Genomic DNA, 19,497 nt, shown 5'->3' on the forward strand with positions numbered 1-19,497 from the left:
ATAGCCATAGTAGAAAAAATAGTGGGATCAGAATGAAGGTTTAAGTTGAATCAATGGTAACATCCCAATATTGTATTCTTAGTTTTGATAAATGTACCACAGTAATCTAAGATGATGACATTAGGGGAAGCTGAAAGTGCTTATGCAATATGCAGAAATGCACTATACTTTGCAACTTTTCTATAAATATAAAATTAATACAAAAATAAAAGACTATTAGACAAAAGAGCTCCTCGGGGTATTCTAATTACCAGAAATCTTAAACAATTGTGTAGTTAGAAAACAAGACTGGGAGTATAAATGAATCATTAAGCTGATAATAACTTCACAGTCTAGCATAGTCCCTGGCATACAATAAATCCTCAGGAAATACTTATTCAAATATTGAGTCCACAAGTGTTTTATGAGAATGAATGTCATTGTAAAACAGAAATCTGAGAAAAAAATCTTATATACAGAAAGTAGAATGAGAATTGCCAGGGGCTGGGTGCAGGGCAGAATGACTAGTTGTTATTTTATCACATAATTTAGTATATAATTTCAGTTTTTCAGATTGAAAAGAATTCTGGAGATGGATACTGATGCTGATGATGTTTGCATAATAATAGGACTGTATTTAATAGCACCAAACTGTATACTTAAACATGGTTAAGATAGTAAATTTTACATTATATGTATTTCATAATAATTTTAAAAATAGAGGGGAAAAGACCTCAATTGGAGTGTTGGCACCTGTATTTATGGCGTGGGAGTGGGAAAAAGAGTTAGCAAAGTTGTGTGAAAAGGGTGGAATAACAGGGAAGCAAAGAGTGGGGTGGATTTTGGGTGGAAGATTTGGGCAGGTCAATCATAGAAAAAATGTGGGTGTGAAGGCAGACAGGGATCAAGCAGAGGCCACTGGGGAGTGAGCTAGAAGCAAACCATCTGCACTCTTGAAAGACGAGAGGTAAGAGACTGATGGTAACTGAAGAAGACACACACACACACACACACACACACACACACATGATTGAGAGTCGAGAAATTGGAATCATGGGTAGAAAAAGTTTGGTATTATAAGTGCCAATTTCAAATATTTGAAAAGTTGTTTCAACACATGTTTTCTCTGTATAGTTCAGGGAACTCAAGTTGGATTAATGAACTAAAATTCCAGGAAGACAGCTCTCACACTAATTTGGGAGGAATTTGGTCCCAGATGAGACTTTGAAGGCAATGGAATGAGCTGCCTTGGGTTGGGGTGAGTTTCCCATGGTTGGCCATGCCATGGTTTGGATCCCACTTACAGGATGTTGTGAAGGGGCTTCTCAGGTGAGGCAGGGGGTGGACTAGATGTCTGCAAAGGTTAGCTGTGGCTCAAGGATATAGGATAATGTTATTGCACTTTGGAAATGATTTGGAGGTCAGAAGGTAGAGTTTCAATCCAAGAAACTACCTTCAGACTTCTCTGGGACAAAGGAGATAGGGCACTTGGAGACTTGGGTACTTAATAGGCACTGTTAATTTGAGAAGTTAATAGTGAAGAATTTTAAAAAAGAAAACAATTTGAGTTTTCTTACCTAAAATTAAATTTGATGACTCTGTCTTCTCATGGTTCTCATCTTGGAATATCGTATCAACCCCTTGCCACAGCCCTAGATTTTGCCTTAAAAACCCTGCATACTTTATATTTTACAATTCATTGGGATAATAATTATCTATTTGGATTTTCTTTTGAAGAAGACAAAGTAAAGCACAATGATCAGTGATAAATTATATTGACAACAATCTCAAATATGTTATGTCAGGAGACACTGCTAACATGGCCATCCTATGATAGAAGACTTTTTGAGAAAAATCTTGATTTTTTTTTGATAAATGGCCATCATCCTATAGTGGAAAAGAGTCAGAAGAGAGATTATAAGTTTGATTTCCACATGGGATGAGGTGACACATGGAATATCAGGCTCCAGTTCCCACTTGCCTTGGCTGCAGCATGATAAGGAGCTACTTTTCATTCTTTCTGATTTCTACCCAACAGCAGCAACCACTACTAAAACTGTATTGAGTAGTTTGCTAGGCTAGTCAGGTTCTTAATTGGGAATCTGACTTTCAGGATGTGGTGAGAAGACATTGCCAAGATTCAGCTAGAAATATGTAGTGTGACTGTTTCTTTATGAGTCTTATTTTCACAGGTCACACCAGCAAATCAATTGAATGATTTCACAGTCACATGGCACACATCAAGAAGAGCCTTATTTCTTAACACTTTGTGTAATTCTTCCCCTCAGCTGGACAGCTTTACTCATTGTCTCCCACATATGTGAAGCCCATTTCTGCGTCATCGCCTTGGGTCTAGTTCAGTTCCCAACTTGCTCTGTGAAACCTTAGGATTTCTCCAGCTGAATACGTTGTCTTTTTTGAAATTCAGTAGAAATTTTACATATTTAAAATATACTTGTACTGGCTACTGCTTCTTTATGTTTCTGGTCTCTACGAATGGTTTTATTGATAAGCACAATGATTATTGCTAGGTTGTGTTGGCTTACTCTAATTCATCTAAAAGGCCTAAATTTTGTGTCCTTTTCAGGTTAGGTAAGCATCTACTCTGACTCTATGTTCTTTTCTCAACCATTATTAAAGTTTGATGACTGTTTCCCCATGGGTCAGAGAATGTGTTATCACTGGATCCACATGCCAGTCCTACAATTCCTCCTCATTTTGCACTTGGTAATTCTCCTTGAAAACAAACTGTCTGCTTTCCTTGGCTCCTTTGCCTTCTTTCTTTGAACTATTGTGGAATTCAGTGAGCCCAGAGCCTTTCATTTAAAGTGTTACAACGTCTGACTGTCTGGTCTGGCCTTATCATAAAAGAATGAGAAGAAAAAGTCAAGTTTTGATGACTGCTGATTTCTAAGAAACTAGCTCCAGTTTATTATGGGGTTCCCATTCAATGCAGTCATTCTTGTCACAAATTTAGTAACTGTAATGGTAAAAAAAAATAGGTTGGTTTACTGGCAAAAGCATTATTGTGGCAGTAACAGTTTTTAGATATATGAGTTAGCTAATATATGACAGGTTGTTGAATTATTTGCCTCTCTGGATTTTAAAAATATAAGATCGTGAAGTAATTTTATAAGTTTAAAATAGTATTATCCATCATTCTTAGCCTTTCTTAAACACTAAGATATTTTTTCTACCATTTGTAATTGAGTTTCCCAATGGAGGAAAAATGAGTTCATATTTTACTTTGCTGATTTTGAACGAACAAACACAATTTGTGAAGACACTGTTATTTTTCTTTCCTTTTGTCTCTGCTTCCCCTGTTGGCCCTGAAAATGTAAGAATCTTTTTGTTTTATAGACTGGCAAGAACCTCAAGGTGATATGATTTGAGAGAACTTAGAAAATCATTCTTTGTCTTAGAATGTTGGTCCTCCTGAGGTGGCCTGTTTGAGTCAGCTTTATGTCACTGCAATGAAATACCTAAGGGAAGCTACTTAGGAAAGAAGGAGGTTTATTTTGGCTCATGATTTTCCAGGTTCATGGTCTAAGATTTGGTAGCGTCATTGATTTCATACACGGTGATGGTGTTCTTGCAGGTAGAGTCCAGAGGCTGTGCAGAGTATCATATGGCAAGAGGGAGCATGGATTGCAGGTGGAGAAACGCTCACATGGGGAGCCAGGACAGAGAAAGGGAGGGGGGGACTGGGCACAATTTGGATTTTTATAACCATGAGAGCTACCTTCGGAGGGCATTCTCTCAGTTATCTAAAACTTTCCTCTAGTCTCATTTTATAGACATCATACTTGGATTAACTATCCACTCTTGGATTAAATCAGTTTAGGATTTTAGGATTTAACCACTTCATGAGTGTGAGAGCCATAGCCTATTAAAACCATAGCATGTTCTGATGCCTAAATTAGTTGGTGTATTGGAATAGAAATGGCATGCAGCTCCTAAGAGCTCTTCAACTCTCTACTTTGTCTCTTAGCTCCCTTCCATACCAGATTGCCCCACATTGGGACTTGGGTAAAACACTAAGTCCCAGGGCCTGAGGTCTGATTCTTAATCAGTGAGGGACCAGAATTGAGGGTGTTGGCTCCCACTGGGATGAATTTTGTTCAGTGGGAAATTGGTGATGAAAGTTGTTGGTTCAGATACATTCCTCCTTTTTTCTTTCTTTGTGCTGCTTTAAGACGCAATTCCTTTTTGAACCGCCATCATGGCTTGGGATGAGTGAACATGGTATCTGAGCGTATTTCTGTGATTCTTTCTGGGCCACTGTGAATGCGTCCACTCATTTTATTCTTTCCCTTGTATATCCCAAATAAAATGAACCCCTAATCTATATCCCATGCTCTGCTTTCAAGAAGGCCTGATTTGGAATACCAGGAACTAGAGTACACAGTCATTGATTTGTGGTGGATTTAGCTTAGCAATTTTTCAATTTCACAATGGTGTGGTAGTCATAAGCATTAGGTAGAAACTGTGCTTCACATTTTGTATTTTGATCTTTTCCTGGGCTGGTGCTGCGCAGTCGGAGCTTCTCTCACAATGCTGGACAGCGGCAGTGAACTGCACCTCCCAGTCAGCTGTGCATCACGAAGGGAAATACCTATTGCTCCACAGTGTACAGTGCTGATGATCTAAACTGTTTGGTAGGTTAGGTGTAGTGGATGCATTTTGGACTTACATTAATCCCAACTTAAAATGTTTTTTGAGACATAATTTTCTTGTAAGTTGAAGAGCATTTTAGTTAAGCAATTTCTCCCCTTGCAAATCTACTGTGGAAGCAAATACAAGGAGTCTTCAAAAAGTTCATAGAAAATGCAAATTATGAAACAGCCATGCATGGATTTCAAAATTTTTTGTACCAAAGTCAATTTGTCATTTAATCCTACTTTCTACAAATTCTCTGAGGTCCCCTTGTACATTTATAAAGGAAGATGTGTTCAAGATTTATGTTCTATTTGGGGAAACATTAAAGCAGTATGCACACAATGAATTATAAGAGAAGAAAAGACAGTAAGAAAACATAGAGAAGAATTATCAAAAAAGGAGAACAATTTTATCAGCTCTCACCTATTTCACTGTTTCTTTCTCAATGAAACACAGAGCTAGTGTTGGACATCATTTCTATTCCTTTTTTTTTTTTAAACCTGATGTTAGATGTGGCTTTTTTTTTTTTTTTGGAGTTACAAAATAGTGTGTCAAATACATATTTTCAAGATTCTGGTTTTCTTCAAAATTCCATTGCAATAAACATGCAATGGAAAAATTCCTCAATTCCTTGGTTTTTACTCCTAGTGTTAATTTAAACTTTAAAAACTTTGCTAACTATATTTTCAGAAAATAGATATTATTTATAATCCACTTGATTGTTAGTTATTACTAAGATGTGACATTATGAGTTATAGTCGTATCTGAGTCACTTAACCAACCAACTGAATTAGTAATTGCTTGACGTAAATGGTATACTGGATCACTGGCAGAATTGTTGGGAGAATACAAAAAGCCACACATGTTGAAGGTGCTATATTTCTATTAATCTCTGAGGCAGCTTAACTTCAAATCTCTTTTAAATAAACACTAGAAAATAGTTTGCAAAGAGATTACATACAATTTTGTCTCATTAAATTTATACATATAAACACACTATAAAATGTAGTAGGAAGGCACATATATTTTTTATCTATGGAAGCTTATATCACAAACATATTTTATATACCAAATTATGCCACAAATGTAGAAACTTGACAATATCTATTTATTACAGTGAGAAGGAAGTTACTGTTTTTCAACAGAGTAAGTAGAATTCTTCTTTCACTTCTGGTCTCTTTGGACTACTATTTTTTAAGTGCCTACCCTATGCAAGGCATCCCCAAGTTTGAAAATTCAGAATTTTCTTTTCTCCTTTCATTTAACAGTATAGGTGAGTCCTTACCACAGCCATGTAAGTTTGCTGTTATGGACCTCAGAAAGGAATCCTGAAGTTCCGCGGTTGAGTAACTTCATCATAATCACAACTCTGTTGGTTAAGATACAAATGTACCTCCATTTGACTCCAAAGTGTTCCTTTTCTCACTGGTCTATACTGTTTTCCTTTACTACAAATAAAACTCCAGAGATTTGACTGACTATGAAATACTCTTCTACATTCTGCTTCAATTCATAGGTTGATAAATTCTCATTTGATTCCCAATTAGATTTTCTAATGAGACATGGAATATGGTTCAAATATGAAAAGTGAAATTGATATATGGTATCCAAAAAAATCATGTGATGTGGTCTACACAAGTAGAAGTTTGTAAAGTATCTGGGAGGATGTCCTAAATCATCAAGATAGAGATGAATGGACATTTTGCAATAACGTTAGATCTAATTTTAAAATACAAAATGAGGCCGGCGCCGCGGCTCACTAGACTAATCCTCCGCCTTGCGGTGCCGGCACACCGGGTTCTAGTCCCGGTCGGGGCGCCGGATTCTGTCCCGGTCGCCCCTCTTCCAGGCCAGCTCTCTGCTGTGGCCAGGGAGTGTAGTGGAGGATGGCCCAAGTGCTTGGGCCCTGCACCCGCATGGGAGACCAGGATAAGTACCTGGCTCCTGCCATCGGATCAGCGCGGTGCGCTGGCCACAGCCGCGGCGGCCATTGGAGGGTGAACCAACAGCAAAGGAAGACCTTTCTTTCTGTCTCTCTCTCTCTCACTGTCCACTCTGCCTGTCAAAAAAAAAAAAAAAAAATACAAAATACACTTGGCTGTAAAAGTGGGAAATTCAGCTCAGAGATGAAGCAAATACAGCATCCATGCCTAGTGAAGTCAGTCACATGTGATCTTTTTAAATAGTTGACCCAGCTGGCACCCTACTTACCGCAGTGTGAGCAGTAGTTTTGAGACAGCCTGTCACACTCCTTCTTGGGCTGCCGCGATTTGAATGCTGATATTGTTCTCACTGACTTCATCCCCAAGCTAACTGACCAGGATAATACTGTTAATACATCCTGCAATTTTTAACTTTAGAATCTCAAAGTATATACAAGTAAATGGAACTGTAACTCACTAATATGAAATTGGGTTTCTTTTCCTGTTTTGTTTAATTTTAGGAATGGAGTATATGTCTCAAAACTATTCCCAGAAACAGGGACTCAACTTCTAGTCAGTTACAATTGTGCTTAACAACATTATTTTGCTTTTATCACTTTTTTGCATCAGAGAAATTCAACAGGTCATGTAAGGTAGGGAGGATTGAATGAAATAATTTAAAAAGAACAAATCTAGTAGTCATAGCTTCCTAGAAGAATTTAGGGGCTTTATTTAATGGTAAACCAAATAGAAACCCAGAATTTAATGTGATAGTCAAGAAGGACTGTTAGGCTGTGGTGCTGTATTATCAGAAGTGTGGGGGCTGGGAGCCCCACTCTATTCTGCCTTTACCAGACCAATGCGTGATGGCACTTTATTTCAGCTTACCTATAGAAGACTGACGGGGCTTCTGAGGGTCTAGATGTCCAGCAAAGTATAGTTGAAGGAAAGAGGATGCCTCTCCTGAAGAAAGGAAATGCTCTCAGGGGGAACTGACATTGGCTTCAAATATATGAGACTCTGCTATGAGCCAGAGAGATTAGATTTATTGTAGGTAATTTCAAAGATCAAAGTGAAATAACAAGAAGGCAAAAACAAGAAGCATTTACAAAGTATAGAAATAAGTGCTTAATTTTTTGAAAGTGAGTGATTGGGATTGGACAAACAGATAAATAGTTTCCTTGAAATTGCATGTGTTTGAAGAAACTAAAATATCCTTACTGAAACTTTGGATGTGAGTTTGATGAGCTCTCCCAGGCAATGATTTCCAGGGAGCTGAGAGTATGTTGGCAGGAGATTTGAATACCTTTTAAGTTTTGACTAATTTTGAAATCTAATATAGCTCTTGATTCTTTTGAGTGGAAATCTTACTATGTTTTCCCCAGTTAGGGACTATATTTTCCTTAATTTACTGTAAAATGCAATTCATGCTTCCACGGATAATTATTTTTAAAGATTTATTTTTATTTGAAAGTCAAAGTTACACAGAGAGAAAAAGAGAAAAAAAGAGAGAGAGAAGTCTTCAATCTGCTGGTTCACTCCCTGGTTGGCTGCAATGGCCAGAGCTGAGCTGATCTGAAGCCAGGAGCCAGGATCTTCCCCCGGGTCTTCCCACCCGGATGTAGGGGCCAAAGGACTTGGGCTATCTTCCACTCCTTTCCCAGGTCATAACGGAGAGCTGGGAGTGAAGCAGCCGGGACATGAACCAGAGTCCATATGGTATGTCTGCACTGCAGGCAGTGGCCTTATCCGCTACACCACAACGTTGGCCCCTCCACTGATAATTTTAATAATGTATGTTCCTGGAGCTGGCACTGTGGCGCAGTGGGTTAAAGCCCTGGCCTGAAGTGCAGGCATCCCAAATGGGTGCTGGTTTTAGTCCCGGCTGTTCCTCTTCTGATCCAGCTCTCTGCTATGGCCTGGGAAAGCAATAGAAGATGGCCCAAATCCTTGGGCCCCTGCACCCACGTGGGAGACCTGGAAGAAGCTCCTGGCTTCAGATTGGCACAGCTCCGGCCGTTGCGGCCATGTCTCTCCCTCTGTCTTTACCTCTCTCTGTAACTCTGTCTTTCAAATAAAGAAAGAAAGTCTTTAAAAAAATAATGTATGTTCCTTTAAAAATTCTTATTTCATTTCACTTGATATTCACAAACTAGGTTATGGAATGGAACAGAACCTATGATGCTAGATTTTCTTGAGGAACAAAAGTCCAGAATAGTTTGCTAACAAGTTCAGTGTCACATAGTAAATTAAGTATTGAGTCTGATGATCTTTCTACAAGATAATCCTACTTTCCCTAGACATTTGTTAAGAAGTCAAAAGTTGAGCCTTTGAGGGTGTACAACTGACTTAGATTAAAGGGCTATATTTCTACAATGAAAGCTGTACTTGGGTAAAAATGTAAAATAGTTCAGAGAGACTTGCAGTGGTCTTCAGCTGGAGTAATCTCCCCACCAGGGGTATTTGGCATTGGCTGGACATCTTTGATTGTGTAACTCGGGAGTAGGGGTCAGAGAGGCGCTGGATGCTATTGGCATCTACTAGGTAAAGGCCAAGGATGCAGCTAATCATGCTGCAATGTGCAGCCTCCACAGCAGAGTCCAGCCCCAAGTGTCAGTAGTGTGAAGTCAAGGAACCCATCAGATGGTTCACATTCATTTAAAACTCGAGTTGGGTTTCCTTCAACAATGAAATGAGATGTATAGACTATACAATACTTAAGTTCTTATTTTTCAAAGATTTGTCATTCACTCAGAATGAAGTGCATTGGCAGAATAGGTGATTTTGACAGCAAAGAGCTGTACCTTGCAGAAGAGGCCTTTATTCTCAGGATACACTTTCCTACCAGTTTGCCTATATTGGGAATCTGTCCTTTGCTTTCCTCTTAAACATTTGATTCCTTCCTGTCAGCCATCTATCACATTAAAGAAAGCAATGGAACAGAAATTTCTTTCTTTTGTACACATTGACTACTTTCCTAAGTCCAACATCTTTGAGGAGTAATCCATAATTATTTGTACTTTCTTTATCATTGAGATCAATCTAGAGAGATTTTAGTAGTGTTTTTAGTTGTTAAATCCAATGCATATATTTAATTGGTATCTTTAATTATCTATCAATTTTTACATTGTTGATCAACTTGTCGCAAAGCTGTGTCTCCTTAGCTCTGTGGCTGCTCCTTAGTGTCTTGTGGGCCCTCTTCTTTCTACCTCACTCACTGTCTTACTGGTGTTCTTCAGGATTCTGTCCTTAATCAGTTTCTCTGTTCTTACTTCTCTTTATGATAGATCTGTTCCTAAGGAATGAAATGCTAATTTATTCATTGTTCATTCCTCAACTATAGAACCTGTAACGTTGACATTGCTCCAAAGCTCTGGATCTATAACTCCATCTTCCTCCTCGATGAACCAGTCTAAATTCAATGTCCAAAATTCAATTTCTGTCTCCATGCCCAATATCTGTGTCTTCCCATATGCCTTATATCTTTGTGATTAGTGCCACAACCCAGATAATTACTCAAGACACAAATTCCAGGGTTGTTCCAGACCCCTTTTTCCTCATTTCCAACCCTACCTTATCAATCACCAAGTCTGTCATATTTTACCTGGTGAATATCTGGCGTATTCACTTCTTTTTCATACCCAGTACTGCCACTGTGGTTTATTGTGTCTGATTGACCCATACTTGCATTAAAGTAACCTTTTCAACCTGGAAAAAAGAGAGATGTTGCTTATCATGTAAAACTTGCCAGTGGCCTCAGCTGCATAATAAAATCCAAACTCATTATTATGAGATGCATCTTTTTGTTACACACTTGCTCTCTTGCCTCCTTCTGCTACCACAGTCCCCACCCAAACCTTCCAAACAAGCTGGCGAGTTATTTAATACCCATTTTTTGTTTTTACAAATTGTCTTTCTTTTTTAAGATTTATTTATTTATTTAAAAGACAGAGTCACAGAGAGGCAGAAGCAGAGAGCAAGATCTTCCATCCATTGGTTCAGTCCCCAAATAGTGCAATGGCCAGAGCTGGACCGATCTAAAGCAAGGAATCTGGAGTTTCCTGTGGGTCTGGCATGGATGCAGGGACCCAAGGACTTGGGCCATCCTCTGCTGCTTTCCCAGGCCATAGCAGAGAGCTGGATCAGAAGTGGAGCAGCTAGGACTTGAACCAGTGCCCATATGAGATGCTGGCACCACAGGCAATGGGTTTACCTGCTGGCCCCACAAATTGTCTCTTTTGTTTACAAGTTATTTCTTTGTTTATAATTCCTAGGTAACAACATTTTTATCCTTTTCTTAAAACTAGTTTTGTTTTTTAATAAAGTAATATGTATGCATAGATTTTTTTTAAAAACCCAATAGCATGGGGCCGGCGCTGTGGCGCAGTAGGTTAATGCCCTGGCCTGAAGCGCCAGCATCCCATATGGGTGCTGGTTCTACTCCTAGCTGTTCCTCTTCCAATCTAGCTCTCTGCTTTGGCCTGGGAATGCAGTACAAGATGGCCCAAGTCCTTGGGCCCTTGCACTCATGTGGGAGACCTGGAAGAAGCTCCTGACTCCTGGCTTCGGATAGGCACAGCTCTGGCTGCTGCAGCCATCTAGGGAGTGAACCATCAGATGGAAGACCTCTCTCTCTCTCTCTCTCTCTGCCTCTCCTCTCTCTGTGTAACTCTGACTTTCAAATAAATAAATAAATCTTTGAAAAAGAATCCAATAGCACTATAAGGTATATAACAACAAACCACAGATCTTTGCCTCCCTAGAGGCAATCACTTTTGAGTTTTTTAGATGTTTCTTCTGGTATTCATCTCTGTATTGCTAAATAATTTGCTTATAACGCTACTTCTTCATGTGTCAAGTTTAGATCTTACCTACTGAGCACCTCTTCTCTCATCATTCCTGTATAGTTAACTATAGGGAGGTTATTCAAAGAATGGAAGATCTTCTCTCATCATTTCTGTATAGTTAACTATAGGGAGGTTATTCAAAGAATGGAAGAGCTAGCACAGTGCAACCTCTCATTTATCACTGCCAGTTATCCTACATGGTATGTGTGGCTTAATTATTGCTTTGATTTTATGACATTTTTTGTTAAAATATCCGTGTTGACATTATCATAACCACAAACAAACTATTCACTGCTGAAACAAATAATATACTATCATTGTTATAGGGTTGAAACTTTTTTTGTTTCTGGGATAATTGACGTTTAAAGACATCATTTATTTTTCATTAAAAACTCATCATGAAGCTCAATTTCTTTATGAAGTCTTTGCCGCTAGGCAGAGTTGATTCTCTCTCCTGTGTTAACTCTGTTGTGTTTACGACATCAGACTTGGAAGACTCGTGTCTGTCTTACCAGAATGCATGCATCAGTGATAACATCTGTTCTCTTTGAACCTGCAGTGTTTTACACCAATGCCAAGCACATGGTGCTTAGTAAATATTTGTTGAGTTGTTGAAGTATGGATGGAACAGTAATGTCCTTTCTCTTTGTAGCAGCTTTTAGTATTTGGCAGATTGGTTTGTGAGCATTTCTGATTTCTGAGTCTCTCCTTATAGATCATAAACTCAATGCCCATTTAGGGGCCAGGCAGTTAAAATAACTGAATATAGCAAGCCACATGGGGTTTGTGGCACTTGCAGGGATCCCTGCTTCTTTCTTCCAGCACACTGGAGAAAACCCTTCAAATCTATGTTGCCAGACCTCCTGCTTTTTCAATGGTAGCAGAAAGTTCAGGTTTAACATAAATTGATCTGATTTAATTTTTTTTTCAAAAAACTGTGCAGATCAAGAAAATGGTTCTCCAGGCTAGATTTGGTTTTTGGCCACTAGCTTACAACCCGAGGACTATTGCAGTGAGCAGTAGGAAGAGCAGTGCCTGCTGCTCCTTCAGTGGCCCCTGCTGCATCTGGGCACTGGCTTGGCTCAGAGTGTCTCTTCCCCAGGGTCTCTGCCCTTATCTCTGTGTGCCCTGACCTCCTTAGCCAGCTGATAGCACCATGTGGACTGAGGCTTAGCAGTAGCAGCCTGAGCTCTAGCCCCCAGCCTGTGGGGATGCTTGGAGCACCTGGCAGAGTTTCAGTGGAATCAGGTGGAAGTGGAGAATGAATGGATTAAATTGTATATGTTGGCTGGAAGGAATACAACTAGACTAAAAATGGTTTATTTGTGACAAGTCATGTACTTTTTGTTATGAAACTTATGTTAATTTTTAGAATAACTCTGAGAAGGAGCTCTGGTTAGCTCTGGTTTGTAGATACTGAATATGACATTTAGAAATCTCTTTTTGGTTCCCAGTAAGGCCTCTGATTCTGTCCCATGAAAAAAGTCTGCATATGGGATTTGAAAAAAGAATTCAATGAATTCTTTAGTATTTTCCAGTAAAAATTACAATAGAACTTTTAAATTTGAGGGTCTTTTTTGCTTGTTTATTAATGGATTCACTTATTCATTACCCATTATGTTCTGTAGTAGGTTACAGAGGTGGGTAAGACATTGCTTATAAGCCCTAAGTGACTGTTTCTGTTTATTGAAGGATGAATGGAGTGGCAGGCCTTGGGAGAAGAGGTGCAAATAATCTAGAAATTTAGTGACTAAGCTCTGATTAGAAAATAAAAATTTAGCTACTCCGTTTTTTCTCCTTGCAATAAAATATGTTTGGGAAAAAGGTAGGAGGTGCAAATAGGCAAAATTAAGGGAAAAGTCCTCTGCTATCCAATGTTAGCAGTTCTGTTTTCTCAGGCAGGGTTGTCACTATGGATAACAATAGCTTTCTATGCTTGTCTCACATACACCAGACACAAACCCCCAAGTATTTGATACTTATTGCTATTCCAGAGTCTGCTTTCTTGGTAGGAATTTATTGAAATGTTCTATTAAAGTATTTCCATCATTTTTATGACAAAATCACTTTTTATTGTAAAAGATAGTTCAATATATTTTGTATTATTAGATATTTAGGTTACTTATTTTTATTTTTTAACTTTTATTTAATGAATATAAATTTCCAAAGTACAGCTTATGGATTACAATGCCCCCCCCCCATAACTTCCCTCCCACCCGCAACCCTCCCCTTTCCCCCTCCCTCTCCCCTACCATTCACATCAAGATTCATTTTCAATTCTCTTTATATACAGAAGATCAGTTTAGCATATATTAAGTCACGATTTCAAAGAGTTTGCACCCACATAGGAATACAAAGTGAAAAATACTGTTTGAGTACTAGTTATAGCATTAAATCACAATGTACAGCACATTAAGGACAGAGCTCCTACATGAGGAGTAAGTGCACAGTGACTCCTGTTGTTGACTTAACAAATTGACACTCTTGTAATAAGTCATGCCAGATAGAGAACTTTTGTAGCTAAATCTTTCTATATATCCTGAATTAACTCCTTGGAATAAGTTACTTACTGTGTAGTTACAGAATTCAAGGATTTGTACATTTTTGGTGTGTTTTTTCTTTTATGCTCTAGACAGTGCAAAATTATCTTACAGAAAAGCAGAACTGATTTATCCATCATCAGTAGATTTGAATTTACATTTCTCTTCACTGTTTCTAACACTGGCTATCAGCTCTTTACTTAATAAACCACTTTCCAACTTCATAGGCAGAAAACCTCTTTTATTTGAAACTCTTTGACCTTGAACTTGCTAGCTACTGTTGTTTGCTAGAACAGCACTATCACTTTGTGTGATTGCCAGTTGGTTGCCTGATTATCTTCCTTAGTAGCTTTGCAGCAACTTGAGGGTTGTTGCTGTGGATTCCTTCTGAGAAGAGGAGTGTGGTGGGGGCAAAAGGCGTGGAGTCACCACACAGACCCCGGGAGTCGGGTGAAAGCAGGCCAGAGGCAAGCAGCCCGCAGACTCCTTTATTTCAGTTGGTACAGCAGCTTAAATAGCCAAGGCAGCCAATCTGGTAAAGGGGCGGTTTATGCCCTAACCAATCACAGCCTGTTGCCAGGCAGGCTCAATTGCCAGGTGGGTTTCGAAGCCATTCCTGAGTAACTGACGCTTGCTTGCCAGTGGCCATCTTGTCATGGCCTTCTTATTCCACCACAGAGGGTCAAATGTCCTATTCACCTGTGTGTTCCTGGAAGCTATAGATATTTGTTGAACTGAACTGAATTGGAGGACATGCATAGTTTAGATACCATTGGCCTGATGTTAAAATTCCTTTAGTGAACTGATTTTTTTATTCCTGTCAGCTACATGATAATGAGTCATTTTTATTGAGCATTGATTATATGGCAGCATTCTGCTAAGTGCTCTGCATATTTAACGTAGGTAACGCTGGCAAAGGTCTTGAACTCAGGACCAAGTAATTCCTAAACTATCTTTCTTCCTTCCCCCTTGCCTTTTCTCCTCTCCTTTTCTTCCATCTTTTTATTATAGAAATAAAATATGTATAATAAACAGGGCATCATAATGAACAATACACCTACCACCCAGCTTCAACAATTGAAACAGGTGGTCCTCTTGTTTCATTTACACCTTTCCCTCACCGCTTTTACACCCTTTTCTGCTTTGGGTTATTTTAAATCAAATCTCAGATATGTTATTTCATTAGTATTTAAACATGTATCTCTAAGAGATGTGGACTCTGGTTGTTAACCTAAACCATAAGATACTTGTACTTTAAAATATCTTTAGCAAGCTAATGTCTAGCCAGTGTCAAATCTCCCTGATTATCCCATGAGTGAGCTTTTGTGCTTGATTTGTTTGAATCAGGCTCCGCAGAAAGACACTCTTTGGAGCCATTCTAACCACAATTTAGAATTCCTTTCCCTCCGCAAGGCATGAGGACTGTCCTTCTCAGAGACAGAGACACCTAGCCAGGGGGCCCAAGATTTTTAAAGCATTCCCATGAATCAAACATCTAATTCCCATCTCCTAAGAAGGAAGTGCCCTCAGTAGTTAATGTCTGTGGGACGCTGGTATTGTGGAGCAATCCTTATGGACTGGGGGAGGTGCTTGTTGTGTGAGATCAGTGCACTCATCTGGTGACCGGGCACTCAGCTCCTCTGCTTCTCTGCTTTTGTGAGACAGCTCCAACACATTCTATAGCCAAGTCTCCTCCCCTGAGAAATGTAGTTATATGTATGTGATGCTGGTTTGAAAGTTCTGTCTTTAGCATTGAGCTTAAAAATAAATGATGGGGCCAGTGCTGTGGGGTAGTGGGTAAAACTGCCACCTGAAGTGCCAGCATTTCACATGGGCACCAGTTCGAATCCTGGCTGCTCCATTTCTAATCCAGCTCTCTGCTATAGCCTGGGAAAGCAGTAGAAGATGGACCAAGTACCTGCGTGAGGGACCTGGAAGAAACTCCTGGTTCCTGGCTTTGGATCATCCCAGCTCTGGCCATTGTGGCCATTTGGGGAGCCATTTGCCATTTGGAACCAGCGTATGGAAGACACAATCCCCCTGCTCCCCCGCCTCTGCCTATTTGTAACTCTGCCTTTCAAATAAATAAATATTACAAAAATAAACGAGACCCGGTAGCCTCAGAACCTCTCTCAGACTGGGAGAGAAAGACTTTGAAATAGAAGCCATAGGCTTACTATATAGAGAAGTAAAGCATGACTTTGCAGATTGCACAGTAAGAAACTTTGCAAGTTTTCACATTTGTTTTGTGTTCTGTTTTGAACTTGAAGGGCTGGTGATTCTCCACTGTGTGGTGGCTAGTGGGAATTCCACCAGAAGTCCAGAAACGAATGGCCTTTCCTGTGGATATCCTGGAGAAAACTGCACAGGTAATGTCTAAGCTTCATATTCAGTCTTGGGAAATGATCTTCTTATGTTTTGATATCTGTTAGCAATAGTAATCATAATGTGAATCTTAGATGGGTTTTTGGGCACTTACTAGTAAACCAGGCACTATGTTAAATGCTTTATAAACAGTAATTCACTCCTCATAAGAGCCCTTTGAGCTACAGCATATACTTGACTTTATTTCAAGGCAAAGCCTACAAAAATTAAGTAGTTTGTCAAAGGTCACACAGCTGGTAAATTGAAACTCAGGTTTGTGTGAGTCTAGTGCCTGCACTCTTAACTGCTGCACTCTTCTGGGATATCACAGATGTGCACTCCAGACTCTGCCAAGTGTTAGTTTGGACTGGATCACGGAAAGTTGTATTCTGCTCCACTTTCAATTAATATTTTTTGTATTCCATACCTTTAAGAAGGAAGGAAGGCAGGGATTTTTATATATTTTACCTTGGTTAAGCTTATTTTAGTGTTGTCAAAGTTACTGGCCTTAGGCTATGGTCACTATTAGCAAAAGCACATATCATAAGAATTTTAGTCACAGTCACAGACACTGTGAAAATTAATAGGCTTGGCTGTGTTCCAATAAAACTTTATTTAAAGACACAGGCTGTGGGCCAGATTTGGCACTTGGACTGTAGTTTGGTGACCTCTGGTCTAAGGATTTGTTTGTTCTGCATAGGTGGTGTGTTGTGAGTTGCTTCTGTTTTAGAACAAAACACAAGCAAATTGAAATAAGTAGAGTGGGGTGAAGAAGAGCCTTCTATATTCTCTGGAAACTTCATCGAGCTAGGGTTACGGTGACTTGGTGTGAAGCTCTTTCCTAGCATGCTGGGGACGTTGTAACTGAGCCAGGAACAAGCTGAGCAAGTCTTCCTGATGTGAGTCATCAGTGCCAGCCCAATCTTCCTCTTTCATCCCCCTCAGCAGTGGGTGGTCCAATGGGTGCACACAGGCTGTGCAATCTCGTGATGTCTTAGGTCATGCCTGTGTGGGCTTCGTCACCACGTACAGAGAACAGGGCCAACTGTATGTGTTTGTGTGCATTTCTTCAATCTGGTTCCAAATGTCTTAAATGATGACATTTCCACATTTTCCATAGGAAATTATTCTAAAATCTGATGATTAACAATTTTCAAAATCTTACTAAATATCATTTTAAGCATGTTTTCTAATTTTATTTTTAGTGTGTTAAGAATATTTAACAGCATGATATACCTTTTTAAGTGAATTGTAAAGTGGATAATATAGTATTAACTATAGGCATGATAATATACAGTATATCTCTTGAATTTGTTCATCTTGCATGACTAAATCTTTATACTCATCAAACAGCAATACTCATTTCCCCTCTACAAGAACTAAAAACCACCATTCTTCTCTCTGCTTCTGTGAATTTGGCTATTTTATATATCTGATGTAAGTGATGTCCTATAATGCTTGTTCTTATTTGGGTTATTTTGCTTAGCATGATGTCTTCCAGGTTTATTCATGCCGTAATATATATCACAAATCTTTTATAAGACTAAATCATGCTCCATTCTTTGTATTTATATCCATTTTACTTATCTAGTCATCTGTCAATAAACATTTGGGTTGCTTCCAATTTTTTGGCTATTATGAATAATGCTACAATGAACACAGTGTCTACATATCTCTTTAAGAAACTAATTTCAATTTTTATTTAGGAATATAAAGCAGGATTGTTGGATCTCATGGTGGTTCTACTTTTAATTTTTTGAAGAATCTCTGTACTATAGCAGTTGTACCAGTTTATGTTCCCACTCACAGTGCACAAGGTTTCTAATTTCTCCACATCCTTGCTAACATTTGTTATCTTTTGTTTATTTGTTTTTTTAGTAATGGTAATCTTAGGTTTGGGATGATATATTATTGTGGTTTTGATTTACATTTCCTGATGATTCATGACTTTGAACATCTTTTCATATACCTGTTAGCTATTTGTGTGTGTGTATGTGTGTGTGATTTTTTTTTTTTTTTTTGGAAAATGTCTGTTCAAGTCCTTAGGGCATTTTTTTTTAAACTAAAAATTTATTTATTTATTTATTTTTAACTTTTATTTAATGAATATAAATTTCCAAAGTATGGCTTGTGGATTACAATGGCTTCCCCCCCATAACGTCCCTCCCACCCGCAACCCTCCCCTTTCCCACTCCCTCTCCCCTTCCATTCACATGAGGATTCATTTTCAATTCTCTTTATATACAGAAGATCAGTTTAGCATACATTAAGTAAAGATTTCAACAGTTTGCTCCCACACAGAAACTTAAAGTGAAAAATAATAGATGATTTTTTAAATGATGATGAAATCAGATCAGACCTATTGTCATGTTTAATCCCAGTGAGAGTCAAATTGGGAATTGCTAATTTCTCTTTTTTTTCTTTTAACAGAAGATCAGTTTAGTATACATTAAGTAAAGATTTCAACAGTTTGCACCCCCATAGAAACACAAAGTGAAACATACTGTTTGAGTACTCATTATAGCATTAAGCCTCAATGTAGAGCACATTAAGGACAGAGATACTACAAGAGGAGTAAGTGCACAGTGACTCCTGTTGTTGACTTTACTGGGTTACTTGTTTTCTTGCTGTTGAGTTGTAGGTTCTTTATATATTTTGGGTATTAGCCTCTTCTCAGATGTATTTGATATAACAAATGTTTAAACACCTTTTCTCCTGTTTCATAGGTCGCTTTGTCTCCCTGTTGATTGTTCCTTTTGCTGTGCGGAGGCTTTTTAGTTTGTTGTCACCCCAATTGTTTGTGTTTGCTTTTGTTGCCTATGCTTTCATATTCAAGAAATTATTTTCAAGAGAAATGTAAAGAAGTTTTCTTAAGATTTACTTTTGGGTTGTGTGGTGAAGTTGTCAATTCATTCTGACTTTTGTGTGTGGCCTAAGAAAAGAATTCAACTTCATCTTTAATCCATGTGGATATCCAGCTTTAAGAAATCATTTATTGAAGAGACAATCTTTCCTCCATTTCGTATCCTTAGGTGCCTTGATGGAGATCAATTGACTGTATTCACCTAGGTTTATTTCTGGGCTTTCTATTCTGTTCCACTGATCTATACGTCTGTCTTTATGTCAATATCATATTGCGTTAATTGTTATAGTTTTACAATGTATTTTGAAATCAGAAGTGTGATA

The 19,497-nt window shown here is 38.6% G+C and overlaps 1 protein-coding gene across 1 annotated transcript in view; it reads left to right on the forward strand.

Moving 5' to 3' along the window:
• The window catches only part of BTC (betacellulin), a 61,130-nt gene that overhangs the window by 14,450 nt on the left and 27,183 nt on the right, over nt 1-19,497 (forward strand). The window contains exon 2 of the mRNA XM_008267743.5: nt 16,218-16,316. Coding sequence (XP_008265965.1) covers nt 16,218-16,316 — 99 coding nt within the window. The remainder of the gene's footprint in view (nt 1-16,217; nt 16,317-19,497) is intronic.

Source organism: Oryctolagus cuniculus, chromosome 8 (genome assembly GCF_051225735.1).
Source record: "Oryctolagus cuniculus isolate XC-2025 breed Fujian yellow rabbit chromosome 8, ASM5122573v1, whole genome shotgun sequence".
In the NCBI taxonomy this organism is placed as follows: domain Eukaryota; kingdom Metazoa; phylum Chordata; class Mammalia; order Lagomorpha; family Leporidae; genus Oryctolagus; species Oryctolagus cuniculus.